Genomic DNA, 27,339 nt, shown 5'->3' with positions numbered 1-27,339 from the left:
CACCACCCAATGACTACTGGACCCCACCCCCATGCATTAGAATGTGCAGTAAGGTCTATTCTTATCCGTAAACGCAGAGTCCAAATGAGCCACGAGTTCTATTATCCAGGGGTTCTCTCGGGCTCGCTTTCGAAATACATATGTTCTTGTGCACTATAGAGGATTGAAAGGCTGTGCCCGTGCTATATGACATAGTACAGTAGCGCTGTGGTGCGTGTGGCTACAAACTATGTTAACCCTATAGAATGGGGACAAGTTTAATGCAGCCTATATGGTCCCACTAGTTTAATGTAAGGTTCATACAGGTACATAGGTACATACAGGTACAAAAGTCTCCCATTTAATCAGAATAGAATGAGGGTTGGAAAAAGTGAAAGAGTGATTTGAACTAAGGAGTAAGGTGAATTGAGTGCATTCAGCTATGCAGGGAGAGAAATATGCAAGTACTAGGTGTTAGGTGTGGTCTTTAGTTCGTGGCACGGGGAAAACATTTGAGGAACAATGAAATGAGTAAGTGTGGGAAGTAGGTGAGGAATATAACCAGCGATGGTTAAATAATGAGTGACGTAGGAAGTAACCAAGAGTTACATGTTGAGGCCATAGGTGTTACAGTATAAAGCAGATGAAGGATATTTTGCAGTGAGCCCCTTTTCCCCCCAAAAAATGTCACTGATGCACGTTTTGCACTGATGCAATGGTGGAGCAGGAGTAATCTCTTAAACCAGGTCTGATCCGCTCAATGGGGGGGGTCCGTGTGACTAAAGCGTCCCGAATGGCAGCACAATGCCAGGCTCTGTGTTCCCATAGTCAGCCCTGAGCCCAAGGGCTAAGTTAAAGCTTGAGAGAGAGAGAGAGAGAGAGAGAGTGTGTGTGTGTGTTAGAGAGAGAGTGTGTGAGAGTGAGTGAACCAGCAGCAGCACAGATAGTGGGACCATATAGGCTGCGTTTTAAACAGGCAGCCCAATTCTGATATGAATATATATTTTTTACCAATCACAGATCTTTTCACAGCAGCTCTTTTTCAGAGCTGATCTGCCTTTCCGAACAAGACTCGTTTTTGTTTCTGCTAATGCAAGTGTTGATCTAAGTGGCTAAAGCTGCAGGATTTCTCTTTGACGTGTTCTGTGACGCCATAGGTGCAGTTCTCTCTCAATCATCAGCATGACCAAACAAAAAAAGGTGGAAGGAAGGAACTTGGATGAACTGTTAAGCTTTGCAAAAGGAAGCTCTGATGTAATGGCAACCATTTGAAAGGTACATTCCCTAAGGCCAGGATTCATTCAACGACTTGTTTCAGCACCGCACTACTGCCAATGTGCCTTTAAAAAAAAATAGCAATCTGAAATTGCCGAGTTCCCCAACGTAGGCGGGGATCGCATTTGTGGTAAACACTGTGGACGTCGGCTGAAGCGTAAATGTACTTTTCAAAGTTAAGTGCAATGCGCTTGTCAACAATGCACCTTTCATTGAATCCCGGCCTTGGTTTGCCAGGGAACCGTGTCACCCCAAGGCTTTTTTGAGGACGTAGCCAGAGGGTCTTCGCAAGTCTATCTTTTTTGCTTGTAAGTTTTCAACGTTACACAATTATGTTTGTTCTTCCAACCCTAATCGTTAAAGTGGCAATATGTAACGTCTTGGGTGACCTGACCACATAGAAATGTGAGTTACAGATCTGCAAGTCTAAGAAGCGGTAGACCTGGTCTGTGTGCCATATTTCTATGCTTTCTGTTAAGTTTCATTTGAGCATTTTTTTACTTTCGATTTTGTACACCAGCTTCTAACAGCTGAATATGTTTGGTTATGTTTGGTTAACCAATATGTTTGGTTATGGAAAGTATATTTCACAGTGGTTTAGATGGTACAATGATTCTCTACACTATACTAGCTTAGTTTGTCACTTAGTTTGCCTAATTTCAGTTTATTAGAATTTTAGAAACCAGTAAATGGCAGAGAAATTTCTGCATAGTGCAACCACAGATCGAACAATGAGACAGATATTTCACCGGATGTATAAATGTGAAGCCTCCGTTTGGCGTTTCCACTCACTACCGCATATGGTGGTGAGAGGAATCCCAGTTGCTGGCAGTGAGAGGAGATTGAGTTTGGCTGACATTCTGCAAATGTTCTCATCAATGTGAACCATTTGATCTCCAAAACTAGAATCTGTTATGGACAGAGTGGACTAAGTTTAATAGACTTACCATTGCCAAAGTTTTAAAAATATCTTTTTTTATTAGGAGTGCAAAGGCGAATTGAGTTATTGCACACGTCACAGGGTAGGCGTTCCCTAACGGAAATATGCAGAAGAAGGCTAGAATTGACCAACAGGATCTCGCTAGCTCGTGCTTGGCTCTTCCCACCTGTTCTGCCCACTATGACTAATTTGTTCACATTGGAAATGACAGGCTGTGGTCTCTTGGTTTAGTTATAAAATTATCTTTGCAACTTTTTTTTAAATCTGTAAAATATGGAAGTAGATCACTGTTTAGTTTTAACAGGCTCTTCCTAAATGCACAGACAAGCTGCTCTTTAGAATAGGCAGTTCATTTCCTTAAGTGTGTGTGTGTGTGTTACCACGTTTTTCTCCCCAATTTCGATCGTGTCTCATCGCTGCAACTCTCAACGGTCTCTGGAGAGGCAAAGGTCGAGTCATGCGTCCTCCAAAACATGACCAGCCAAACTGCACTTCTTAACACCAGCCCGCTTAACCCGAAAGTCAGCCGCACCAATGTGTCGGAGGAAACACTGTCTCAAGGAGTCGCTAGAGCGCAATGAGCCAAGTAAAACCCTGCCGGACAAACCCTAACCTGGATGATGTTGGGCCAATTGCATGCCACCCTATGGGACTCTCGGTCACAGCCGGTTGTGACACAGATTGGGATTGAACCCGGGTCTGTAGTGACGCAGTGCCTTAGACCGCTGCGCATCTTGGGAAACCCTATTTGTATGTTTTTACCACATTTAAGAACCACAGTAGACTGAAGTGGACTTGCATAGAACCTCTGTATAGCTTCGAAAGACTCAGTATTGACCATCCACTTCAAGTTAAGTAGTGGCATTGCATAACATGCATGGATATCTGTAGGCTACTTCAGAAATGTATGAGGGCATGTGTGGGGGCAAACTAAAGGAGGAAAATAAACACAATTCCTTTTTTTTTTTTTAAGACGATATTTGTGTGCAACATCATGAGCATAAAAAAGCTATATACATGCTCACACCTGTAACTGCCAGAGCAGGCTTCTCTGAGCCTCCTTTGATATAGTATACAGTCATGACCAAAACGTATTGGCACCGTTGATAAAGGTTAGCAACAAAAATAGTGTAAAATAAATACTCTGCTATATTGTATGCTCCAAAAATGGGAAAACTATATTGTTATACTAATGCAATTGCTCAGAAAAATATATTTTGTTTAAACAAGTAACAGGTTTTCAGTGGTATTTACTATTTAAAAAGTGTGGTTTGCGCTACTGTGGCCCCCATTTTAGATATGCCATCTTGTCAGCAGATTATTCACTGGTGTTATGTCACTTGTGTTACTGTTCCTGCTGGTAACACCCGTGACATTCCAGTAACACCAGTGACAATAACACTGCTAACGTTTTATATCAACGTAAGGTTTCACAATGTTTCAATAGTGTAATTTGTAACATAATATGGCTTTCCTTTTGATAGATCTGGCAAACAAAAAAAGTAAGTACTGGTGAAAAGATAAGACTCTACAGACAGTGCAGGGATGCTGACCCGGACCGCAGAGAAGCCGATCTTGAAAAAAATGACTTACTTATTTAAAGGATTTAGAGAGTGAATGATCTCACATAAAGAAGAAAAAGACAGTAGCGAAAGCAATGTCGGTTCAGACAGGAAAAAAACTGAGAAATGTTGAGAGCAGGAGAGACTGTATTGACCCCTTCTTCTGCAGAGCGAGACCCTTTGGGGCGGTGACACCGCAGGAGAGAGACTGAGAAACGTGCCAGTGTAAGACTCATGAGAACGTGCAGTTTATGGCGGATGAAATGCACATACTTGGTCTTTCACAGTCCAACAAACCTTGAGGAGATTGCAGATGGCACCGTTTTCTTTAGAACAATTCAAAGGCATGCACCTATGGCGAATGCCAAGAAGGTGAAGATGCCACTGCGCCACCGGCTAGGCAGCAATCCAACGAAGAGGTGTTGCTCCCCCAGTGGTGTCTGGAGAAGATGGAGCAACTGAAGAACGAGAGAAAAGTAGCTTAATCACCGTGAAAAAGAATACAGCCATAACCGAAGAAGAGCTGGTGATTCAGTTCCAGGATAGGTTCTTTAAATTTAGGAGACGTCTGTTCAACATCAGATGGCAGGTACCACAGCTACCGGACCTTGAGAGAGAACCTGACCAATGACTGCTTGATCCATATAGATTTTTTTGTGTGAAAACTTCACATGCAGGTATGCTTCAGAGGTCCAGTCAGTTCACTTCGAAGGTTCACACAAGAAGGTGACGGTCCACACTGGTGTCTTCTTTGTGGCAGAGGAGCACCCCCATCTCTTCCTGCACCATCTCACCCAGGAGAAGGCATGACCAAGCAGCCAAATGGGCTCACCTGGACCCGATCCTGGACATGATAAACACTTTCACTTCCTCTGTGATGGCCCTGTTTTCAGTGAGGGCAACTTCTATATGGTTGGCACTGAACCTTTCAAGAAGGGTTTCCAGGGGAGTACGTGGAACTTTTTTGAGGCCAGTCATGGAAAGGGTGCTCCGGATGGAGTGGGGGGTTCACTAAAGAGGTAAGCTGACCTCTTGATCCACCACGGGAAAGACATAATGGATACGATGTCTTTCTATGAGGAGGTAACAGACTCTGACACTCAAATACAGTTATATTATGTCAGTGATGAAGCAATGGAAAGTAAGGCACAGAAGACTTATGGGGTACCTCTAGCAACCATAAAAGGAACCCAATGCGAATGCGCCAGGTTCAGAGTATCACGCCTGGCATCGTAAAGCACAGAGCGTGTGGGATTTCAAATGTTATGGACTCCAAGAAATGCCTCTCCCACCAGTGCCGGCTAATGGCCATGGTCTCTCACCTCCATATCAAACAGATGTCATCGGCCCGGATAACTCAGCTCCACTTCGTCCAGATGTCATTGTCCAGTGTGGTCAGCCTCTGCTCACCACACTGGACAGTGGTGGTGTATTCCAACAGGTCCACAGATGACACCATCACACTGCACATTACCCTATCCCATCTGGACAAAAGGAATACCTATGTAAGAATGCTGTTCATTGACTACAGCATAGTATTGAACCCCATAGTACCCTCCAAGCTCATCATCAAGCTGGAGGCCGTGGGTCCCAACCCCGCCCTGTGCAATTGTGTCCTGGACTTTCTGACGGGCCGCCCCCAGGTGGTGAAGGTAGGAAACAACTTCGCTGACCTACAACACTGGGGCCCCACAAGGGTGCGTGCTCAGCCCCCTCCTGTACTCCCTCTTTACCCACGACTGCATGGCCATGTAAGCCTCCAACTCAATCATCAAGTTTGCAGACGACACAACAGCAGTGGGAATGATGACCAACAATGATGAGACAGCCTACAGGGAGGAGGGGAGGGCACTCGGAGTGTGGTGTCAGGAAAAAAACCTCTTACCCAACGTCAATAAAACAAAGGAGATGATTGTGGACTTCAGGAAACAGCAGAGGGAGCACCCCCCCTTCCCACATCGACGGGACAGTAGTGGAGAGGGTAGTAAGTTTTAAGTTCATCGGCGTACACATCACAGACAAACTGAAATGGTCCACCCACACAGACAGTGTGGTGAAGAAGGCGCCACAGCGCCTCTTCAACCTCAGGAGGCTGAAGAAATTTGTCTTGTCACCCAAAACCCTGACAAACTTTTACAGATGCACAATCAAGAGCATCCTGTCGGGCTGTATCACAGCCTGTAACGGCAACTGCACCGCACTCAACCACAAGGCTCTCCAGAGGGTGGTGCGGTTTGCACAACGCATTACCGGGGGCAAACTACCTGCCCTCCATGACACCTACAACACCAGGTGTCACAGGAAGGTAAAAAAGATCATCAAGGACAACAACCACTCGAGCCACTGCCTGTTCACACCGCTACCATCCAGAAGGCGAGGTTAGTACAGATGCATCAAAGCTGGGACCGAGAGACTGAAAAACAGCAATCACAAACTCTGGGTCTCAATGTAGACTGCTGCCTACATTGAGACCCAATCACTGGCCACTTTAATAAATGGATCACTAGTCACTTTAAACAATGCCACTTTAATAATGTTTACATATCTTACATTACTCATATCACATGTATATACTGTATTTTATGTCATCTATTGCACCTTGCCTATGCCGCTCGGCCATCCCTCATCCATATACTTATATATACATATTCTCATTCACCCCTTTAGATTTATGTATTAGGTAGTTGTTGGGGAATTGTTGGATTGCTTGTTAGATATTACTGCACTGTCGGAACTAGAAGCACAAGCATTTCGCTACCCTCGCATTAACATCTGATAACCACGTGTATGTGACCAATAAGATTTGATTTGATTTAGTGCATTGTGAACTATGATGAACAACCATACTGGAGGTCGAAGAACAAAACGTCATAAGTTAAGTGCATCCACAGGAACGGAGTCAACAAGTTCTTCTGGCCAAGCCCAAGAGATGATATCAACTGGTATGGGGATGACCAGGGTGTGTGTCTGTCTGATGCCAAAGTCGCTGCCAAAAGATCAGCTCAGATTGACCACGGTATCTGGAAGTACTTGGAGGAATGTGTGAAAGTGGCAGATGTGAACTGATTGCCAGAGAAGAAGCCATCAGTGGCTAGAAAGAAATGGAGAATGGCTCGGCGATGATAGCAGATGGATGTGACACAATAACATGTCAAAGACAAACAATTCTCAAGTAAAAGTTAGAATGGGAAATAATTAGTACAGGAAAATAGAGAGGAAATAGGCCTATTCCATGAACATGTTTTACTGCATACAAAATGTTTCTCAGTGCGCTTGGGAAAACGTAGTCTTCGTTTACATTCATTGTTGTGTTTTCAATTGTTCTATAGCTCTAATAGACATGTTATATGTTTGTATGACAATGTTGTGTTAGGAAAGACATTTTAGTCAATAGGCTTCATCTTTTGGTCTTAATCTTTGACTAATAACCTTCCTTTTAATGTTCATATGAAATCAACACATGGTATAAAATGATTTTTAATAAAAACTATGACTAAATTGATCAAAATTGGATGAAATAATCGTAAGTTATGTCATTGGTTTCACATTCCGTCACACATTGAAGAGCAGACCACATCAGTCATTGGCTTCATCAATAAGTGCATCGATGATGTCGTCGCCACAGTGACCGTACGTACATACCCCAACCAGAAGCCATGGATTACAGGCAATATCCGCACTGAGCTAAAGGCTAGAGTTGCCACTTTCAAGGAGCGGGACTCTAATCCGGAAGCTTCTAAGAAATCCCGCTATGCCCTCCGACGAACCACCAAACAGGCAAAGCGTCAATAAGATCGAATCGTACTACACCGGCTCTGATGCTCGTCGGATGTGGCAGGGCTTGCAAACCATTACAGACTACAAAGGGAAGAACAGCCGAGAGCTGTCCAGTGACAAGAGCCTACCAGACGAGCTAAACTACATCTATGCTCATTTCGAGGCAAATAACACTGAAACATGCTTGAGAGCACCAGCTGTTCCGGAAGACTGTGATCACGCTCTCTGCAGCCGATGTGAGTAAGACCTTTGAACAGGTCAACATTCACAAGGCCGCAGGGCAAGACGGATTACCAGGATGTGTACTGCGAGCATGCGCTGACCAACTGGCAAGTGTCTTCACTGACATTTTCAACCTCTCCCTGTCCGAGTCTGTAATACCAACATGTTTCAAGCAGACCACCATAGTGCCTGTGCCCAAGAACACTAAAATAACCTGTCTAAATGACTGCCAACCCGTAGTACTCACGTCTGTATCCATGAAGTGCTTTGAAAGGCTGGTCATAGCTCACATCAACACCAATTTGCGTACCGCCCCAACAGATCCACAGATGATGCAATCTCTATTGCACTCCACACTGCCCTTTCTCACCTGGACAAAAGGAACACCTATGTGAGAATGCTAATCATTGACTACAGCTCAGCGTTTAACACCATAGTGCCCTAAAGCTCATCTCTAAGGTAAGGACCCTAGGACTAAACACCTCCCTCTGCAACTGGATCCTGGACTTCCTGACGGGCTGCCCCCAGGGTAGGTAAAACACATCCGCCATCCTGATCCTCAACACAGGGGCCCCCCGTCGATGCGTGCTCAGTCCCCTCTTGTACTCCCTGTTCACTCATGACTGCACGGCCAGGCACAACACCAACGCCATCATTAAGTTTGCAGATGACACAACAGTGGTAGGCCTCTCCCTCAACATGATCAAGACAAAGGAGATGATTGTGGACTTCAGGAAAAAGAGGACTGAGCATGCCCCCATTCTCATCGACGGGGCTGCAGTGGTGCAGGTTGAGAGCTTCAAGTTCCTTGGTGTCCACATCACCAACAGACTAACATGGTCCAAGCACACCAAGACAGTCGTGAAGAGGGCATGCCAAAACCTATTCCCCCTCAGGAGACTGAAAAGATTTGGCATGGGTCCTCAGATCCTAAAAAGGTTCTAAAGCTGCACCATTGAGAGCATCCTGACTGGTTGCATCACTGCCTTGTATGGCAACTGCTCGGCCTCCGACCGCAAGGCACAACAGAGGGTAGTGCAAACGGGCCAGTACATTACTGGGGCCAAGCTTCCTGCCATCCAGGACCTCAATACCAAGTGGTGTCAGAGGAAGGCTCTAAAAATTGTCAAAGACTCCAGCCACCCTAGTGATAGACTGTTCTCTCTGCTACCGCACGACAAGCGGTACCGGAGCGCCAAGTCTAGGTCCATGAGGCTTCTAAACAGCTTCTACCCCCAAGCCATGAGACTCCTGAACACCTAATCAAATGGCTACCCAGACTATTTGCATTGCCCCCCCCCCCCCCCCCACAACGCTGCTACTCTCTGTTGTTATCATCTATACATAGTCACTTTAATAACTCTACCTACATGTACATAAACTCAGCAAAAAAACGTCCCTTTTTCATACTGACTGTTACTTTTGATTTTGACCCCCTTTTGTTCAGGGACACATTATTCCATTTCTGTTAGTCACATGTCTGTGGAACTTGTTCAGTTTATGTCTCAGTTGTTGAATCTTATGTTCATACAAATATTTACACGTTAAGTTTGCTGAAAATAAACGCAGTTGACAGTGAGAGGACGTTTCTTTTTTTGATTTGTTTATTACCTCAACTAACAGGTGCCCCTGCACATTGACTGTGTACCGTTAACCCCCTGTATATAGTCTCGCTGTTGTTATTTTACTGCTGCTCTTTAATTACTTGTTACTTTAATTTCTTATCCATATTTTTTTAACTGCATTGTTGGTTAGGGGCTCATGTGTAAGCATTTAACCGTAAGGCGAACACCTGTTGTATTCGGCGCATGTGACTAATACAATTAAATTTGTCACCCAAAATATAGTTAACACCAGTGACAAAAAGGTAGCACTTGCACTTTATGTAATTTATTCATCTTAAAATTAAGGTGGCACGTTGATTTATAATGGTTAAGGGTTAACTATTATCTGACTAAGTTTTGGGTTAAAAACAAATATTTGAATTGTTGGCTCTTCAGAATCCACCACTTCCGTAGAATCACTCATTTAACACATTTGGGATTAATTGGAACGCCGACTTGCGAGCCAGGCCTAATCGGCCAACATCAGTGCCCGGCCTCACTAATGCTCTGGCGGCTGAATGGAAGCAAGTCTCCGCAGCCATGTTCCGACATCTACTGGAATGCTTTCCCAGAAGAGTTGAGGCTGTTATAGCAGCAAATTAATGCCCATGATTTTGAAATGAGATGTTTGACGAGCCGATACACTACATGACCCAAAGTATCTTGCAGTATAAATTATGTATACAGTGGGGCAAAAAAGTATTTAGTCAGCCACCAATTGTGCAAGTTCTCCCACTTAAAAAGTTGAGAGAGGCCCGTAATTTTCATCATAGGTACACTTCAACTATGACAGACAAAATGAGAAGACAAAATCCAGAAAATCACATTGTAGGATTTTTATTGAATTTATTAGCAAATTATGGTGGAAAATAAGTATTTGGTCAATAACAAAAGTTTATCTCAATACTTTGTTATATACCCTTTATTGGCAATGACAGAGATCAAACGTTTTCTGTAAGTCTTCACAAGGTTTTCACACACTGTTGCTGGTATTTTGGCCCATTCCTCCATGCAGATCTCCTCTAGAGCAGTGATGTTTTGGGGCTGTTGCTGGGCAACACAGACTTTCAACTCCCTCCAAAGATTTTCTATGGGGTTGAGATCTGGACACTGGCTAGGCCACTCCAAGACCTTGAAATGCTTCTTACGAAGCCACTCCTTCGTTGCCCGGGCGGTGTGTTTGGGATCATTGTCATGCTGAAAGACCCAGCCACGTTTCATCTTCAATGCCCTTGCTGATGGAAGGAGGTTTTCACTCAAAATCTCACGATACATGGCCACATTCATTCATTCCTGGTCCCTTTGCAGGAAAAACAGCCCCAAAGCATGATGTTTCCACCCCCATGCTTCACAGTAGGTATGGTGTTCTTTGGATGCAACTCAGCATTCTTTGTCCTCCAAACACGACGAGTTGAGTTTTTACCAAAAAGTTATATTTTGGTTTCATTTGACCATATGACATTCTCCCAATCTTCTTCTGGATCATCCAAATGCTCTCTAGCAAACTTCAGACGGGCCTGGACATGTACTGGCTTAAGCAGGGGGACACGTCTTGCACTGCAGGATTTGAGTCCCTGGCGGCATAGTGTGTTACTGATGGTAGGCTTTGTTACTTTGGTCCCAGCTCTCTGCAGGTCATTCACTTGGTCCCCCCGTGTGGTTCTGGGATTTTTGCTCACCGTTCTTGTGATCATTTTGACCCCACGGGGTGAGATCTTGCGTGGAGCCCCAGATTGAGGGTGATTATCAGTCGTCTTGTATGTCTTGTATTTCCTAATAATTGCTCCCACAGTTGATTTCTTCAAACCAAGCTGCTTACCTATTGCAGATTCAGTCTTCCCATTCTGGTGCAGGTCTACAATTTTGTTTCTGGTGTCCTTTGACAGCTCTTTGGTCTTGGCCATAGTGGAGTTTGGAGTGTGACTGTTTGATGTTGTGGACAGGTGTCTTTTATACTGATAACAAGTTCAAACAGGTGCCATTAATACAGGTAACAAGTGGAGGACAGAGGAGACTCTTAAAGAAGACGTTACAGGTCTGTGAGAGCCAGAAATCTTGCTTGTTTGTAGGTGACCAAATACTTATTTTCCACCATAATTTGCAAATAAATTCATAAAAAATCGTACAATGTGATATTCTGGATTTTTTTTCTCTCCATTTTGTCTGTCATAGTTGAAGTGTACCTATGATGAAAATTACAGGCCTCTCATCGTTTTAAGTGGGAGAACTTGCACAATTGGTGGCTGACTAAATACTTTTTTGCCCCACTGTAGAGGTACCAGAGAAAAGCTGATTATATGGAAGACTAGAGGACTTGCTGTACATTTGACATCAAAGACGACTCTGAAACGAGATCGAAAGCTAAACTGAGTTTGTTCCAAGATTGCACTCCCACCTAGTGGAGAAAACGAACAAGTTGCTCATATTCAAGGCAACAAAAAAAAGATGGATTCAGATCATATTAACACAGCGTTTGATCTGAAACATTTAGAGAGAAAAAAGTGAAATTCCATGTTCGTGCAATGCTTTGGCACATCTATTTTGAAGTCCAGTTAAGACTGGAGGTCGACCGATTAATTAGGGCCAATTTCAAGTTTTCATAACAATCGGCATTTTTGGACACTGATTGTGGACCATTTTTTTTTTTTTTTTACACCTAGGCAAGTCAGCTAAGAACACATTCTTATTTTCAGTGATGGACTAGGAACAGTGGCCTTGTTCAGGGGCAGAACGACAGATTTTTACCTTATCAGGTCGGGGATTCGATCTCGCAACCTTCCGGTTATTAGTCCAACGCTCTAACCCCGTTTTACATTGCACTCCACAAGGAGACTGTGTGGCAGGCTGACTACCTGTTAAGCGAGTGCAGCAAGAAGCCAAGGTTAATTGATAGCTAGCATTAAACTTATCTTTAAAAAAAACAATCAATCTTAACGTAAGCACTAGTTAACAACACATGGTTTATGATATTACTAGTTTATCTAGCGTGTCCTGCGTTGCATATAATCGATGCGGTGCCTGTTAATTTCTCATCGAATCACAGCCTACTTCGCCAAACGGGTGATGATTTAACAAGCGCATTTGCGAAAAAAAGCACTGTCGTTGCACGAATGTACATAACCATCAATGCCTTTCTTTAAAATCAATACACAAGTATATATTTTTCAACCTGCATATTTAGTTAATATTGCCTGCTAACATTAATTTATTTTAACTAGGGAAATTGTGTCACTTCTCTTGCAAGCAGTTTGGGCCGCCTGGCTCGTTGCAAACTGTGTGAAGACCATTTATTCCTAACAAAGATCTAAATTAATTTGCCAGAATTATGACATAACATTGAAGGTTGTACAATGTAACAGCAAATGTAGACTTAGGGATGCCACCCGTTAGATAAAATACGGAACGGTTACGTATTTCACTGAAAGAATAAATGTTTTCGAAATGATAGTTTCCGAATTTGACCATATTAATGACCTAAGGCTCGTTTTTCTGTGTCATGTTATAATGAAGTCTATGATTTGATATTTGATAGAGCAGTCTGACTGAGCGGTGGTAGGCCGCAGCAGGCTCGTACACATTCATTCAAACAGCATTTTCGTGCGTTTGCCATCAGCTCTTCAAGCCTATCAACTCCCGAGATTAGGCTGGTGTAACCGATGTGAAATGGCTAGCTAATCGCGTTTCAATCGGTGACGTCACTCGCTCTGAGACCTTGAAGTAGTTGTTCCCCTAGCTCTGCGGTTTTTGTGGAGCGATGGGTAACGATGCTTCGAGGTTGGCTGTCGTCGATGTGTTCCTTGGGCGAGGAGAGGGACGGGAGCTATACTGTCACACTGGCAATACTAAAGTGCCTATAAGAACATTCAATAGTCAAAGGTATATTAAATACAAATGGTATAGAGAAATAGTCCTAATAACTACAACCTAAAACTTACCTGGGAATATTGAAGACTCGTTAAAAGGAACCACCAGCTTTCATATGTTCTCATGTTCTGAGCAAGGAACTTAAACGTTAGCTTTCTTACATGGCACATATTGCACTTTTACTTTCTTCTCCAACACTTTGTTTTTGCATTATTTAAACCAAATTGAGCATATTTCATTATTTGATGTATTAAAATAAGTGTTCATTGTTCATTCAGTATTGTTGTAATTGTCATTGCAAATAAATAAAATCGGCTGATTAATCGGTATCTGCTTTTTTTGGTCCTCCAATAATCAGTATTAAAAATGTAAAATAATCGGCCGACCTCTAGTTAAGACAGTAAACATTTTCGTAAATTATTTTTATTCCAATATATTGATATCCAATTAGGGCACAGGCACAGCAGGGTCTTCATAGAACAGCAGCATAAAACATCAAGTTGGCAGTACTTCCAGAGTTCGATGAACCCATGGATAATAAAATTGTGTGTGTCCAGTATGAAGGAAGTGAACATTGGTTTGCAAAACTACCTTTTAACTGGTGTTATAACAAGGGCTGCTAGCAGATACCCATAGACTTCCAGGCATTGTTGTAATTATCCAAGTAGTAAGTTAAGCATGTGTTTCGTATCCGATTACCACTTTATCTACATGTTAAGTCAAACATGCTCAACATACACAAAAGACATATGGATGCAATGCATTCAAATAAATCCCGTGTCATTGCATTTGTTCCAAGATTGCCATTCTTGACATTGAGCGACTGGATGTGTTGCCATGACCTTATCCCCTGTGGAAACTGTGGCTCCCACCATGAATGTGTGCAACATCAGCTAATCAGATTCATTTAATATCACCTCTTTTTCCACAAACTTCAGTTAATAGCCAGTCAGAAGAGCAGCTTGATATTGACTAAACCATACTGCCATGCTTGCCAAACTTGGATCATTTGACTTAAAACCCCTTGGCCTACATCTACCCCATCAACCCTACTATACAGGCTTCTCTCAATGGCCATCATCAGTCAAGTCCTCTGGCCAGTACTGGTCCTGCATGTAGTGGTTTAAGGTAGCGGGGTCTGGGAGAATGCCTGTGCCTCGGTCCGTCATTCTCTCTCGCATGTCCTGTTCCCACTCCCCCTCCACTAGTTTATACAGGTCCAAGGAAGCCAGAGCATCCTCCACTGAACTGTGGCCCCTCCTTCCAACCTGTCAGGGACAAGACAAAGACCACGTGACATCAGACTCAAAATGACAAACGTTAAACGCCAATGACCAACCCAACACAGTCAAGACTATTAAACTTCTCTAGGGTAGAGGGCAGCTTTTGGAATTTTGGATGAAAATCATGCCCAAATTAAACTGCCTTCTACTCGGGCCCAGAAGATAGGATATTCATATAATTAGTCGGTTTGGATAGAAAACACTAAAGTTTCCAAAACTGTTAAAATAATGTCAGAGTATAACAGAACTGATTTGGCAGGCGAAAACCTGAGAAAAATCCATTCCGGAAGTAGGAATTTTTGTGTGTGTAGTTTTCTATTCAATGCCATTACAATATCCATTGACTTAGGACTCAAATTGCAGTTCCTATGCCTTCCACTAGAAGTCAAGTCTTTAGAAATTGTTTCGGGCTTGTATTCTGAACAATGAGGGAGTAAGAGCAGTCTGAATGTGTGGACCCTGCCGTGTCACAGAGAGAGTGCCTTTCTTGTATACCTTTTAATATTGACGACGTTATTGTCCGGTTGAAATATTATAGATCATTTAGCATTTAGGCTAAAAACAACCTGAGGATGGAATATAAACATCGTTTGACATGTTTCTATGAACTTTACGGATACAATTTGGATTTGTCGTCTGCCTGTTGTGACTGCGTTTGAGCCTGTGGATTACTGAATAAAACACGAACAAAACTGAGGTTTTCAGATACAAAGAGACTTTATCGAACAAAGGGAACATTTATTGAATAAATTAATGTCTTCTGAGTGCAAACATGAAGATCAAAAGGTAAGAGATCAATTTGATCTCTATTTCTGACTTGTTTAACTCTTCTACTTGGCTAGTTACTGTTTGTAATGATTTGTCTGCTGGGCTATGTTCTCAAATAATTGTAAGGTATGCTTTTGCCATAAAGCATTTTTTAAATTTGACACCGTGGTTGGATTCACGAGAAGTTCATCTTTAAACCTATGTTTAATAGTTGTATCTTTTCTGAATTTGTATAATGAGTATTTCTGTATTTGAATTTGGCGCTCTGCAATCTCACTGGATGTTGGCCAGGTGGGACCCACATACCCTAGAGAGGTTAAGATATCCATCAATCTTTTCAGATCCCTAACCTCAGACGCTTGGTCACCAAACACACCGAGAGGAACGCTCACCTGTATTTTCCTGTTTAGGAGGCTGTTGGCCAGGATCTTGAGTGAGACGCAGCGCTTTGTGGGGAAGCCAGCCAGTCGCCTGAGCAGACGCATACCACTTGTGTCCCTGATCATGTGACCCGGGTGGTTAAAATCCAAGGCCCGGAAGTCGTTGTACAGAGCATGGCCGATCACCACTTTCCCATCCAGTATTCCAAGTATCTGGACCAGAAAAGCAGACATAGTATTGGTGGCCATTATCAACAGGAACACACATAGAACACAAATAGGAATAATCAAAGTATTAAACTAATGATAAACGGCTTCAAATTGCACATCTACTTTCCTTTGAGACCCTGGCTAGGTCCAGTTGGGATTTTTAGCATATAGACTACTGTAATCTTTGGTCCAGAAGTCACAAAGGAAATAATACTATTAAAAAGGTCAAATAGAACCAGACAATCTTGTGATGATTAGGGGTTAGTTCTCTTCTTACCTCTGTCCTAGCCTTGGGGAAGGGCAGAGCGTTCTGTAAATGGTGCCTCTGGATGCCACTCCAACGGGTCCTGTAGTCGGTCACAGCCTGGCACGGACGGATGTACTTATCGTAGAGGACATTGCCATGGTAATCTACCAAGCTGCAGCGTGCCAATTCACTAGTGCGCCCAGCCAGCCCTGTACCAACCATCTCGCAGTCCATTGCCACCACCGTGGTCGGGCACATGGTGAGGCAGGGAGAAGTGCGTCCACTAGCAGGAGGGCTGGCCTCAGACGAGAATCCACTGTCCACCTCCCATAGTTCACTCAGAGCGGCCCCAACCAGATTTTTGCCTTCTGAAGTCTGCTGGTTGGCTACACGGTTGTCCCCAGAAGCAGCTATCGGTAAACCCTCTACTGTGGGGGGCAATGGCAGTTCAAATTTAGCAACACGAGTCCATGAGTCTGTGGTTTTTAGAGTGCTATCAACTTCTAGACACGTGTGTCTCGCAGGTAATTTTATATTTTTTACTCTTTGGATAGTGTCCGGCGTTTTATTGTTTTCCTCTATCCTTTTTCTCTTATTGGAGATGTTATTCTTCTTTTGATGCTTCTTCCGTGCTCTGGCGTTCTCCACTGCACTGAGGAACATGGCTTTCCGGGACAAATATCTGTAGTTGTTGATAAGTCCCCAAGATTTGCGATTGGTTTTACTTCCAGTTGAAGTGCATGCTTCAGACATCGCTCTTTCCATGTAGTATCACATCTGCAACACACCTTTTTATTTATTTCATTGGCAAAAAACGAACGAAAAGACAAAATTAGACTACAAGTTTAAGTTATGGCACAATAGCTAGAACTAGCTACCTCAATTGAGAAAACTAACAAATTCATGACTAAAAAAAAGAGTGGAAATGATGCCAAAGATAGTGTCTAAATGTCACATCTGTCCGTGCTCCGGACCGCGTGTTACCAACGTGGCAAAATCAAATGAACAAATCAAAATGTCGAAAAAATAACATAATAAGGTAATTGCTTAGCTGTATGACATTGACTAACCAAAACATTATGCTAACGACTTAATACATAAATTACCCAAAGCATGGATAGCATACAGTACCTCTGCTGACACGTCCACCCGTCCCGAACACTCGACTGAACAAGCCCAGGCAAGGTTTACTGACTTGGCACTGATTGGCTCGTACGCAAGTAAGCCCCGCCTTTGACCTTCGTTTTCAACTTTGATTGGACCATATAGTTAAACCAATCCTACCAATCAGAGAAAAATACCAACTCGTGGCCTGATGCGAGTCATTTCACAGAATAACTTCCAGGTTAACAAAATGTGCTGAAAAAGCCCAAAAGATGCTGCCCTCTACTGGAGAGGAAAATCAGTTAATTCCAGCGTTCAAGTCTGATTCACACAGATTGGAACTCAGAGACATAGCAGCAGGAAGTAGGGGTACTGCAGCACCCCCCCAAAATAAAATAAATTAATAAAACATATTTTTAGGGCAAAAATATTGTTTCACAATAGTAGTGCACTGGGCCTTTACAAGTCCTGTATTTTTATTTTCCAGGCAAGTAATTTAAGAACAAATTCTTATTTACAATGACAGGCTAGTTTGCGCAAGTGGGTTAACTGCCTTGTTCAGGTACAGAACGACAGATTTTTACCTTGTCAGCTCGGGGAATAAATTTAGCAACCATTTGGTTACTGGCCCAACGCTCTAACCTCTAGGCTACCTGCCACCCCAAACTGTATTAGCAGTTCGATATAGCGGTCTGTAGGCAGACCTTTGCCACCTAGGAAATGTGACAATACCTTCTCATATAGTACTCAATTACCCCTGCTCCTAACCATTCAGGTGCTTAATCTATGAATCAGTGGTCACAGAAAAATTTCACACCTCTGCTCAAAGATCAATGACATTACACAGCAACATCTGCAAAGCAAACTGTTTTCACAAGAGGAAAATAAACCATTACACTCTACTTTGTTACAAAAGATAGGCCAGTTCCAAAGACACCAGTGTGCACTCTCATAATCAAGGCCGGTTTCCTGGAAACAGAATAAGCCTATTCCTGGACTAAAACACCCTTTCAATAGAGTATCTCCATGGAGCATGCTTTTAGGTCAAGGAGTAAGCTATAAAAACACTCCCATTAAAAGTGCAACATTCTATAGAATGGTCCTCTGTGGTTTTGAAGAATATGTTTTAGATCCTAATTACCATAGAATTCCTCAGGGAATTATATATTCTTTCTATTCTACTACTAGGGTCATACACAGCTTAATAATGTTCTATACACCCGACTGAAAACAGATACATTTCTCCATAAATTCAAATAAAAACATGCATTTTGTTTTGTGGGCCTTTTATTCCCAATCCTTCCAAAATGTACAAAAACGTGGTTAAAAATAAAATTACCATAACCACCCCGCTTTCAGAAAAAACTAAACAATAGATGACTGGAAATTGGTCTCAAACCAAAGTGCAGAGGGACAGACCAGGGGAAATAAATCTCAATTTCAAAACTGTCCCTCTTTCCATACATTTTAAAATCAGGCAGGCCCGGGCCACCACCACCATCACCTTCCAGTGTTCCCAGAGCAGCAGGACCCAAGGGAGGGTTCAGAGCATTCTGTAGTTCACTAAAAATTGGAATATAATTTAGTTCCATCAGTGTTTCCCGCCTCGGAATGTTGGCTCCAGTTGAGCTTCTATAGCTCGGTCTGCTTCTTCTTGGACTTCTCTTCTTGAGCCACCAGAGGGTTGGTGGCCTCCCTCTTCAGGTAGGAGATAAAATCACTGACCTCGCGAGCACCCTGAAAAAAAAAAAACCCCATCAAATCCAGGTAAGCTGCTGCATCAACGTGAGACAATGAGGTCTAAGTGAGAGTACCCTTTCAGTCTTACATGAGCCAGATACTTTAACCCAAGGCGTATATGTTATGTATACTCGGGACAAACCTCATATTTCTTTGGGCTCATTTTCTGTCCAGCTGGAGCAAAGAAGATGGTGGGGAATCTGAAACAGTGGTATGGGGTGGGGAAACATGAAGATCAAGGTGTAACACAGACGAGACTTGTTTGACATGTAGGTCCTGTGTGTGTCAAGCACTTTCCAAATAGTTCTGACTTGGAAGACTTGGCACTCACCCCCTGACTTCGTATTGAGATGGGACGTCATTGGCTGTGGCGTCCATCTTTGCGATGACAATGTTGGGATCACTGGACAGCTGTGAGGTAGGGGAGGGAAAGGGTTAGTCTCACGTGCCAATGTAGAATGGCCATGACATAGTCAAGATTTAAAAATCAGTAGCCCTTACCTTCTCTCCCAGCTCTTTCCACTTGGGCTCCAGGCTCTTGCAGTGGCCGCACCACGGGGCGTAGAACTCAATCAGCACGTCCTTTTCCTCGTTGTTCACAATGGCGTCAAAGTTCTCAGCCACCACAGTCTGGAGAACAGAGGGGGAAAAAAAAGTTAGCCTTGGTGAGAATGGTTTACACAGACAAACCTTGAGAAAACCTGTGCTTTAAAAAAAAAAATGGCATAAACTAGGGGAATCTCTCAAACAGCACAACATAAACCTAGGCCCCCCCCCAACACACTGCTCTCATTGGAAATCATTGAGTTGCTGTGTTTCTCCCCCAGGTTTGGGAGCACCCACCCTTAACCACTTGCAATTTCAGTCTCAAGTGCTGACTCACCTTGACGGGGCCGTCATTGTTCTCAGGGCTGGGCTCAGACTTGAGGTAACGCTTCAGCTTGCCGTCAAAGTAGTCCTGCAGGAAACGCTCCAGGGCCTTGCCGTCACGTCTGTGGAAGACCAAGACATTGGACTGAATCAGTAGGGAATAGCACGTGGGGAAATAAAACCCAGACAGAACTTTTCTACCGAGGTCATCAAGACCCATTAGTGCTTCTATATTGGGTGGAAAGTGTACATGATATCCTTTGCCACAGAGTTTAAATGTCACAAATTTGGCTCCAAAAGCCCCAAGTGCTTTTTAGCATTCTTCAAGGGACGCTTGAAATGTTAATGGAATTCAATGGCAGGTTGTACTCACTGTTACGTGAAGGTGATGAGTACGTGTGAATTCCCTAGGTAAATTACAGGTCGCACTTGTATGATCAATAAACTCATAACCACTAAATCATTAACCAGTCTGTCACCCTAGAGCTAGAACAATACAACGAAAAAAATACAGACACCCACATTGTCTTCCTCTTACCAAAGCATTTTGGCTTACATTGGTCATTTTGATCCACAACGTTCCTGTAGATTGTTCTAAAAACCATTATTTGGTCAACAGTAATAGCCTATGCATTATGTTGATTCCTGCTATGAAAGTATCTGTTAAGTTCATGTTTTAAGTATCCCTATATTTCTGTTATTACGGGGCTATCACTCTGTCAAGAGTGCGCCTGCACGGGAAGTTTGGTTGTTGAAGGACCTAGCCTTGAGTGTAATGGCTACCTTGTAGTGTGTTCATACGGTATAGTAAACTTTGTTAAACTGAAACCTTGTTGTGTCATTTCGAGTTAACAGTATCTACCGGTCCCTGTCGGCTGCTGACGCTCACTCCCTCGCCCCACTGTGCACAAAGACGAGGGAGCGATGCATTTTGAGAACCCCAAGCATACAGTGCCTTCAGAAGATATTCACAACCCTTGACTTTTTCCACGTTGGTGTGTTACAAAGTGAGATTAAAAATGGATTTAGTCGTTTGTCAACGATCAACACAAAATACTCATGGGGGGGAAAAAAATCAAATTGATGTTAAAAAAAAATATATATATGCAATCGATTACATAAATATTCAACCCCCTGAATCAATCATGTTAGAATCACCTTTGGCAGCGATTACAGCATTAAGTCTTTCTGGGTAAGTCTAAGAGCTTTCCACACCTGGATTGTGCAACATTTGCCCATTATTCTTTTCAGAAATCTTCAAGCCCTGTCAAATTGGTTGTTGATCATTACTAGACAACCATTTTTCAGGTTTTGCTATAGTTTTGACTTAAATCTGCTTGAAAATCTGACTCAGCCACTCAGGAACATTCATGGTCCTCTTGGTAAGCAACTCCAGTGTAGATTTGGCCATGTGTTTTATGTTATTATCCTACTGAAAGGTGAATTCATCTCCCAGTGTCTGGTGGAAAGCAGATCGAACCAGGTTTTCCTCTAGGATTTTGCCTGTGCTTAGCTCCATTTCGTTTATTTTTTTTATCCTGAAAAACTCCCCCTTAACGATTACAGGCACACAAACATGATGCAGCCACCACTATGCTGGGAAATATGGAGAGGTACTCAGTAATGTGCTGTAGCAGATGTTCCCCAAACATAACACTCTGCATTCAGGACAAAATTCAGGCTGCAACAAAACGTGGAAAAAGTCAAGGGGGTGCCACTTTACAGCCGGAGTAGGCTGTAGTGTGGTATGGTTTTGATGTGCCGCGGAGCACACCGCTCGCAGTGAATAGCCATGCATCAAGTAGCCTAGCCCTAGCGCTGGACAATGTTTTTGTAGGACATTAGCCTACATTTACTGATAGTCAGAAATTAAGCAGTAATACCATATTTTAGATTTAGCAATCTAGCTAAGTGTTTTGAGTTCCCACTTCCTCGGGTGGTCAATAATACGTCCCTTAGGCCAATGTGCAAAGACGTCAGCAAATTCTCTGAGGAGCCGAAAAATACATTGATTATTCTGGATCCTATTTTGACAGGTTGCACATAAAAATATCAATGATGCATTTCCTAGATCAAATAGTTAACTTTTTTGAATCATTAGGCCACCATCTCAGTTGTCTTGGCACTGGGAAGAAAATGTTTGTTTGTTCTTTATTTTTAAAAACTCTAGAGCCCTGCCGCTTGTAATGCAAAGCAACTGTCAGTTAAATGTTACGGTATTTGTTGTTATCGAGCAAAAGTTATATTTATCGTGATATAACTTGGTCCATATCTCCCAGCTCTAGCACTCCCCCCCCCAAAAAAATAAACGTTATTTATCGCATTTGTGTCTATATCGCCCAGTTCTACGTCACCCTAACCTAAGAGATACCATGTCCGAAGTGCCATTTTGAGTTGCATGGTGAGTGACACTTACGAGAACTCCTCAGCCATGACGTATTTGTCTCCCTTGGAAGTGCGGATGCCGACCACGGGTAGCTCTCCGGAGCTGGCGTCCAGGCCCATCTCAGAGATGTCGTGGCTGAAACTGTTCTTGCTGGCCACGGCAAAGTTCAGCGTTTTCCCCTGGTCCAGGAAGCTCTTTGCCACCTTCATTACCCTATAGACAGCAAGAGAGAGGGAGCTGGGTTCATACAACAATGCTTTGGAACATTTTGTCATGGATCCCAAAGAGTCCACTTGTATGCAAATCTGTTGCAAATCTCCATTGAACATGCTTTTCCCCAGTGTCCAGGAAACCAGAATTCAGAGTACACAAAATGAGGTACAAGTTTAGTCTTGGGAACTGACAGCTAGAGAAAATACACTAAGGCACACAAAGGAGGTTCCCTCCTGGGAGTAAGTGTTATTTATTAGGGACCCTACCGGTTCCTCCAGTAGTTGGAGCCTTTGGGGTTCTTCTCATAGTCCACATCATAGTAGGCCACCAGCAGGTCCTTGTCCTTCATTTGGTCCTTATTGTCATCAGTCATGTGGGGGCACATTCCAAAGCTGATGGAGAAGGTTTTTTTTTTATATCAGTGTAAGAGGTACAACTCGTTTCATTAATGTCAGCATCCAAAATGCAGTGTAAAAGATGTACAACTTGTTAAAAATATGTCACCATCTCATCCATCTCGACTGTAAAAAGAAGAAGGGCTGCTCTTCACAGAGAAATTGGACTTAACTGGCCCATACATCTCCCAAGAATTCATTAAATACGCCAACAACAAAAATCCATTCAAACTGCCTATGCTTTTTTACTGCTGGCAACACGAGGGAGAACATTTTGTGGTAAAACTCACATGTTGTCCTGGACAAACTTCTTGATCATGGCGTTGGTGAACTTGTCCTCACTGAACTTGATACTGCTCTCTTCAAATTTGTTGGTGAGGCGTGCTGGACGGAACAGAATGATTCCCCTGCAATAAAACAGACCACAAGCAGTCAGATCGAGAGACACAAGGACACTCAAACATAATCTATGAACTGATACACAAAACACCAGATTCAAAATGGTTGAGTTTTTCAATATAAAGTATACAAAATTCTTGCAACCAATGGAATTATATATATATATATATATATGATACAAGCATCCCAGCTCTGCATATTCTGCTGTGAAGAGACAATCATTAGATCATTTGTTTTGTCCATATGTAGCTTGTTTTTGGTCACAGGTTCAGGAATGGCTGAAGAATTGCAACAATTACCTGGAGCCAACTCTGCAAATAGCACCGCTGGGTGATTTGAAAAGTCATAGTCACACATGCTCCGAGCAAAAATTGTTCCATTTAATTTACAATCTGTAGAAACTATGCGCCTAGAAAGGTTCAGAACTTTAGTGAATCACAGCTGATTAATATATAGCAAATCATCTGGATGGTATTCAGAGATAGGAGGGGTTGAGGGTAACTGAAGGATGAGACTAAAAGCAAATAAAATAACTAATGTTGTCAGGGTCTGAGAATATGAAATATACTTATTCATTTCACTGAGGGAGAGAGGGTAATGTATAACGTTTACATGATATCAGCAATCCAATTGAAATATTGAGTGCAGGGAAGCGATCACGTGGCAGGAATTGATAAGGGGCGAGAGCCATGGATTAGTGATGGGGGGGGGAAATCAGGTCAGGTCACGTTAAGGGAGAAATAAAAAGTGAATGGCCCGTACCACTTAGTGTCCTGCCTAGCAGTAAAGACAATGTTTTTACAGATGTTTAAGTGGACACTCAGCTTAGGAGGAAGGGTTAAATATCAGTGCTTGTGTGAAAAGGTTTGTGTCTAATGCAGCTGTATCGATCCTCTGGGAAGAATAAACTTGAGCTTTCATAGCGTCCATTGAGTTTTTTACTCTGAGAATTAGAACCTAACAATGTAAAATATGGTGTTTGTAAAATGTATATAGTATACATGAGCTGGAAGTAGAAGCCTAAGTGTTGTTGTGCATTAGTTTACTCCAACTAGGGGAGGAGTTAGGGAAATATAATAATAACACACAAATATATGGGGAATTGGAAATGATACAGACAATTATATTGGTAGAAGCCACAATCTGCAATATTAAAGCTGGTCTACCCTCGGGGTAAGTGGCGAAAACACAATGTTAAGAGGAGCACTCACTCTCCCTCCACGCCATGCTTCTGGAGAAGCTCCCCAGAGTTGGTGTGTGCAAAGCGGAAGGACTCTCGGAGGGCACTGGCCGACTTAAGGAACTCTGCTTGGGCTGGGCTTCCACCGTCAGCAAAGAAACCTGGACAGGACAGACACAGGAAATATGCCATACAGTCAAATATGATTGACAACAAAGGAAAAAGTTGAAAAACTTTACTCTGTCATTTAGTTTTGTTTATTTATGAAGAGGTCAACTTCCAAAGGCTAAACCTACCCACAACACTTGCGTCACGGTCTCCGACATACTTCGTCAAATCTGCCTCGGTCTTGAGCTCTACGGAAGATGGGCCAGCCTGCTTCTTTAGATGGCTCACAATCCCATCTGACAGAGAGAGAGACCATTGAAATACCTGGTCAAAACATGCAATAGGTGAAGGGCATTTATTATGCTTTTGTATCTAAGCGTATCAGACTTAAGTCCAAATACCTGCAGTTCTGGGCCCATCGTAGGCACCGGCATCCTCTCCGTCTTTGAAGATCTTCAGTGTTGGGTAACCGCTAACTCCGTACTTCTGGCACACGTTGTTTTGGACCGTGCAGTCGACCTAAAGCACAATGACAGGTGGCCATTACTTAATGAATGTGACAAAGAGCACAAACTAGGTGACTAACTCAGTTTATAAACCTTGTAGACATGGCTGTCTTTACAGGAGTATGGAGATTTCACACAACCGGTTGTAATCCAAAGGTAACATTTTAATGTACAAACGGTGGGTGCATTAAGTGACTAAAGTACCTTGGCCAATGCGACAATGCCTTTCAGACGTGTTGCTGCCACCTCAAACTCCGGAGCTAGCCGTTTACAATGGCCACACCTAAGGGACACACATGTGAGGTAAACGGAGATCAGTAAAACAAAAGCTTGACCCTTATATTGCCATTAATAATCCATTCAGACCTTAGTTTGAAATCTAGAGGATGGATGGGCTTTAAAAGCAGGTGGAATTTGATACCACCGTGATGGATTAAATGGATGGGTGTAAATTAACCTTTTAATAAACGCAGCCGCAATGTTGAGGAAAAAGGAAATCCACATTATTGCTGGAAAATACAAATTTGTGAATGAAGTTATCAAATATTAACTGTCTTGAAAAGGATAGAGGGTTCTGATCACCCGATGAAGTCTTGTTCAAGTTTGACAGCATTGAACTACCTGCTAACTGTTCTGGGGACCAATCAGGAGTAGCCACCCAAACTTCACTGGCCAATCATAAGGTTACAAAAGTGGTATGCCAAGCCCCCACGTTAGGTGATTTTAAACCCATTTTAGCTCGCTTATAGCCTCCAAGTTAAGCTTGAGAGGTAAACAAGTTACATTTGAGGTAACTCATGCTCAACCTGAAACTCTACGAAATAAAATTCCATTTTCTATTATATGAAACATTGTGGCTTGCCAGGCCACATCCAAAGTAGCCAACTTAGTTACATACGAACTGTGTCCATTCTGAGACACCCAGCTAGCTAGTATAACATATGATATTTGATAACGAGCAACGCTATGTAGCCAGCAAAGTGCATGTAAGAAATAAGAAGCAGAATGGGTCACTATGGCCAATTTGACATTCACTTCCTAGCAAATGTTATGAGTAGGTAACGTTAACGTTAGAAAAGTGTTTGTTTCCTCAACCAGCTAACGTTAATACATATAGTTAGCTAGCAGCTAGCTAACAGTTAGTTGACAGCCAGAGTCAACTATTCAATTCTATAGAGCGTTAACTGTTCTTTTTGTGTGTGTATGTGTTCCTCTTGCGCGAGTTAGTGGACAGTAGAGCTAGCTAACAGTGTATATTCACTGGAGACAAAATTGTAACAATTTAGCCTCAACATGTAGTTAACTATGCGTTTCTGTAGACCTTACCATGGCGCAAAGAATTCCACTAGAATCATCCCGTGATCTCCAATTTTACTGTCGAAATCATCATCAGAGAATTCTATCACATCACTCGCCCGGGCAGCCCCGGCGAGAACAATGAAAAAAAACAATTTCAACATTGCAAAACGTGCCAAAAGAGGAGCACAATTCAAATGTAAACGCCGTTTTTTTTTGGAAACCCTCCTAATGTGATAATGTGCTAGGCCCAATGTTGGAGGCACTTGTGGAAAGAGAAAGAGAAAAGGCTATTAGTGGAGATGGTAAGGATGTGAATGACTGCGCTGCTAAACAAAGTGTGGCATCTCACCATTGGATTTTGAACAGCGTCATACTGTCTGAATCAGCCAATAAGAGCCAGGCACATATGATTTCCTTGTTCACTACCAATCCCCATTCATCCCCTTTATTTAATTTAAATCGCAAAAATGATACTGATAATATTGATCACAGAGTTCAATTAATCTAAATACAGTACAACGAACGTTATTTGTTGTGGGAAAAATATAAAATCACAGATATTAAAATAGTATGCATTATAATGTTCATTGCTTATTCATTACTATTGATACATTGTGTTTTTCTTTCCAAACAAAAATGTTCTGTGTCAGATGATACAATACTTTTTACATGTATTAATTACTACAGTATTTTGAACTAAGAGCCTGACAGAGTTGATTGATTTATGGAGTACAGACAACGTAATAACAGGTGAGAGATTACGTTGCAGAACGATTATACTGTTGTGACGTCACACATAGTAAAATACCATTTCGATTTATGACACATTTGTGTTCTGTTGAAGAGAACATTTCAGTCATGTCAAACTGCTTTGGTGAAATCATGTCAAACTTCTTTTGTTTTGCTTAGCTGAACGATATTCATATAGACAAATGGGGACACAGGTAAGTAATAATTTAACAATACTGTTTCATGTTGTGAATTTATGGCTATCCAAATTGTCATATGAATGGCATTCTTTAAAAACT

The 27,339-nt window shown here is 42.5% G+C and overlaps 2 protein-coding genes across 3 annotated transcripts; both read right to left on the bottom strand.

Moving 5' to 3' along the window:
* Nucleotides 1-13,630: 13,630 nt before the first annotated feature.
* On the bottom strand, nt 13,631-18,378 carry isg20 (interferon stimulated exonuclease gene). 2 transcript variants are annotated; one of them, XM_029668634.2, is made up of 4 exons: nt 17,243-18,378; nt 16,142-16,899; nt 15,667-15,867; nt 13,631-14,491 (listed from the first exon to the last, which is right to left on the bottom strand). In XM_029668634.2, exons 2-4 carry the CDS (start codon nt 16,874-16,876, stop codon nt 14,291-14,293), a joined length of 1,137 nt encoding a protein of 378 aa, XP_029524494.1. In that variant the 5' UTR covers nt 16,877-16,899; nt 17,243-18,378; the 3' UTR covers nt 13,631-14,290. The 2 variants fall into 2 exon arrangements, with proteins under 2 accessions (XP_029524494.1, XP_029524493.1); XM_029668633.2 differs by having other exon boundaries at nt 16,142-16,888.
* A 106-nt stretch (nt 18,379-18,484) lies between these two features.
* LOC115134531 (protein disulfide-isomerase A3-like) lies at nt 18,485-26,632 on the bottom strand. Its single transcript, XM_029668623.2, has 13 exons — nt 26,339-26,632; nt 25,217-25,295; nt 24,908-25,025; nt 24,695-24,802; nt 24,430-24,559; nt 23,110-23,226; nt 22,691-22,816; nt 22,242-22,424; nt 19,839-19,947; nt 19,457-19,585; nt 19,287-19,366; nt 19,098-19,155; nt 18,485-18,952 (listed from the first exon to the last, which is right to left on the bottom strand). The coding sequence occupies exons 1-13, from the start codon at nt 26,470-26,472 to the stop codon at nt 18,848-18,850; spliced, it is 1,476 nt and encodes a 491-aa protein (XP_029524483.2). The 5' UTR covers nt 26,473-26,632; the 3' UTR covers nt 18,485-18,847.
* Nucleotides 26,633-27,339: the final 707 nt, after the last annotated feature.

This window comes from Oncorhynchus nerka, linkage group LG9a (genome assembly GCF_034236695.1).
Source record: "Oncorhynchus nerka isolate Pitt River linkage group LG9a, Oner_Uvic_2.0, whole genome shotgun sequence".
In the NCBI taxonomy this organism is placed as follows: domain Eukaryota; kingdom Metazoa; phylum Chordata; class Actinopteri; order Salmoniformes; family Salmonidae; genus Oncorhynchus; species Oncorhynchus nerka.
The sequence above is the reverse complement of the archived record's forward strand: the minus strand, read 5'-3'. Positions and strand labels throughout refer to the sequence as shown.

What these genes read in the sequence shown, in the direction of transcription:
- isg20 (XM_029668634.2), bottom strand. Translation starts at nt 16,876, where the DNA reads ATGGAAAGAGCGATGTCTGAAGCATGCACTTCAACTGGAAGTAAAACC. An exon ending in TCCCCAAGGCTAGGACAGAG is followed by an intron (nt 15,868 to 16,141) that starts GTAAGAAGAGAA and finishes TTTCTGGTCCAG; the next exon opens with ATACTTGGAATACTGGATGG. An exon ending in TCCTAAACAGGAAAATACAG is followed by an intron (nt 14,492 to 15,666) that starts GTGAGCGTTCCT and finishes TGTCCCTGACAG; the next exon opens with GTTGGAAGGAGGGGCCACAG.
- LOC115134531 (XM_029668623.2), bottom strand. Translation starts at nt 26,472, where the DNA reads ATGTTGAAATTGTTTTTTTTCATTGTTCTCGCCGGGGCTGCCCGGGCG. An exon ending in GCATTGTCGCATTGGCCAAG is followed by an intron (nt 25,026 to 25,216) that starts GTACTTTAGTCA and finishes ATTGTGCTTTAG; the next exon opens with GTCGACTGCACGGTCCAAAA. An exon ending in ACAATGACGGCCCCGTCAAG is followed by an intron (nt 19,586 to 19,838) that starts GTGAGTCAGCAC and finishes TCTGTTCTCCAG; the next exon opens with ACTGTGGTGGCTGAGAACTT.